The 1,741-nt window shown below is 51.1% G+C and overlaps 1 protein-coding gene across 1 annotated transcript in view; it reads right to left on the bottom strand.

Moving 5' to 3' along the window:
- Positions 1 to 321: 321 nt before the first annotated feature.
- LOC122251472 (uncharacterized) overlaps positions 322 to 1,741 on the bottom strand; it is a 6,124-nt gene continuing 4,704 nt past the window's right edge. Inside the window, exon 3 of the mRNA XM_086549981.1 lies at positions 322 to 1,741. This exon is cut by the window's right edge and continues 422 nt beyond it. Within this exon, the coding sequence (XP_086406107.1) occupies positions 598 to 1,741 (1,144 nt within the window). The 3' untranslated portion in view covers positions 322 to 597.

The raw sequence follows: 1,741 nt of genomic DNA, 5'->3' as shown, positions 1-1,741 counted from the left end.
GTATCTATTATTTTCTGTGTATATTTTGGTGAATAGATTAAAATGTATATAAAAAAATAGTGAAAATACTGAAAAAAGTGAAAATAAACAGAGATGTATTTTGTGTTTATAGCACAGTTATGTGTGTATGGTTTCAGTTTATACTAACTAAGTGGCTGTACTTCATTTTTTTCTTAGGATTTTCATTCATCATAATCAATTTCATATTAATAAGATTCTAGCCAATAAAAAGGCATTTATCAAAAAGAGAAATAAAAAAAGACGAATCCTAACTTTGTTCACCTCTGAAGAATAACAAAAGGTTTAAAGAAAAAATGTTGATATACATTATTACTGTTTTATGATACATAATCAAATCAAAATCTGACCTGCTTAATATAAAGTCGTACCTTATAAAAAATATCACAAGTTAATCTTTCTGAGTAAAGATTTGAGACATACCTGGTAACAAACCATAGTTCATTATTTCCTCACTTTATTGTCTTCTCCGAATAAATAGACACCTTCCATAACAACAAACCCCTTTTCAGGTGGACTGACTCCAGCTGATAACAGCGTCTTTGGTAACAACATACAAAATGCGAGAGACAAAGGCCTTCAGAAGTCGGTCAACTGCAGCAGGCTGTAGACGGCCTCCTGCGTCTGCTCCACCGTCGGCACCTTGAAGGGGCTCTTGATGGGGCTCCAGGCGGTCGACGCGCCGCCCTCAAGGCTCACGTGCTGCGGCTGCTCGGCGATGTCCACCAGCGTCTGCTCCTCCAGCTGGGTGTTCTGCAGGAGCTCCTGCTGCTGCTGGTGCCGCTGGACCTGCTCGGCGTGGTCGGTGCGGATGTGCTCGAGCACCTGCGTCTTCTTGCCGTAGATCTGGCCGCACTCCTCGCACTGGAACACGGGTCGGTTCCCCGAGTGGATCTTCATGTGGTTCGCCAGCCGCCGCAGCGCGTTGAACCGCCGCCCGCACAGCGTGCACTGGCACTCCGACTTGGCGACCTTCTTCTCCCCGTGCGAAAACTTCTCGTGGTTCTCCAGCGTCTCGTGGGTCTTGAACCGCCTGCGGCACTTGCGGCACTCGTACTTCTCGTTGGCTCTGAGGTAGCGCAGGTACGGCCCCTTGTTCTTCTTCTTCCGGGGCGCCTCGCTGGCGTCGGGCTCCAGCTTGGGCTGCGGCTGCGCCTCGGCGTCCCTCCCCTGCGGCAGGTGCTTCGTCTCCAGGTGGAAGGAGAGCTTGAAGGCCGAGAAGAAGACCTTGTAGCAGTGGGGGCAGATGGCGATGTTGGCGCTCTCCCGCTCCTCCTCCGAGTGCTCCCAGATGTGGCTGCGGAACTCGTTGGCCGTCGCGCTGCTGAAGGGACAGGCCTTGCAGGCGAACGCGTCCACGTCCTCGTGGTTCTGGTTGACCCGGTGCAGCAGCAGGTGGTCGCGGGTGTAGAAGTGGATGTTGCACGTCTTGCAGGCGAATTTCAGGTCCCGCACTGACTTCACCTTGTGAGTCAGCCGCACGTGCTTCTTGTAAGCGTCCATGTTTGTGAGCTTGTGGTCACACATTGGGCACTCAAACGGATGATGATTCCGATGCTTGTTCATGTGATCGAACAGCTGGTCTTTGGTCGTGAAGTCAAGCTGGCAGATGGTGCACACGGGCGAGCGCTGCGAGTGCATCTGCTTCTTATGGACGTCCATGGCCTCCTTGCTGGAGAGCTGGACATGGCACTCCCCGCACTTCTCCTTCAAGGCGCCCATG

Source organism: Penaeus japonicus, unplaced genomic scaffold (assembly GCF_977035675.1).
Source record: "Penaeus japonicus unplaced genomic scaffold, GWHDUDI00000001_assembly GWHDUDI00000002, whole genome shotgun sequence".
Lineage (NCBI taxonomy): Eukaryota > Metazoa > Arthropoda > Malacostraca > Decapoda > Penaeidae > Penaeus > Penaeus japonicus.
Note: the sequence above shows the minus strand (reverse complement) of the source record. Positions and strands in the feature narration are given on the sequence as shown.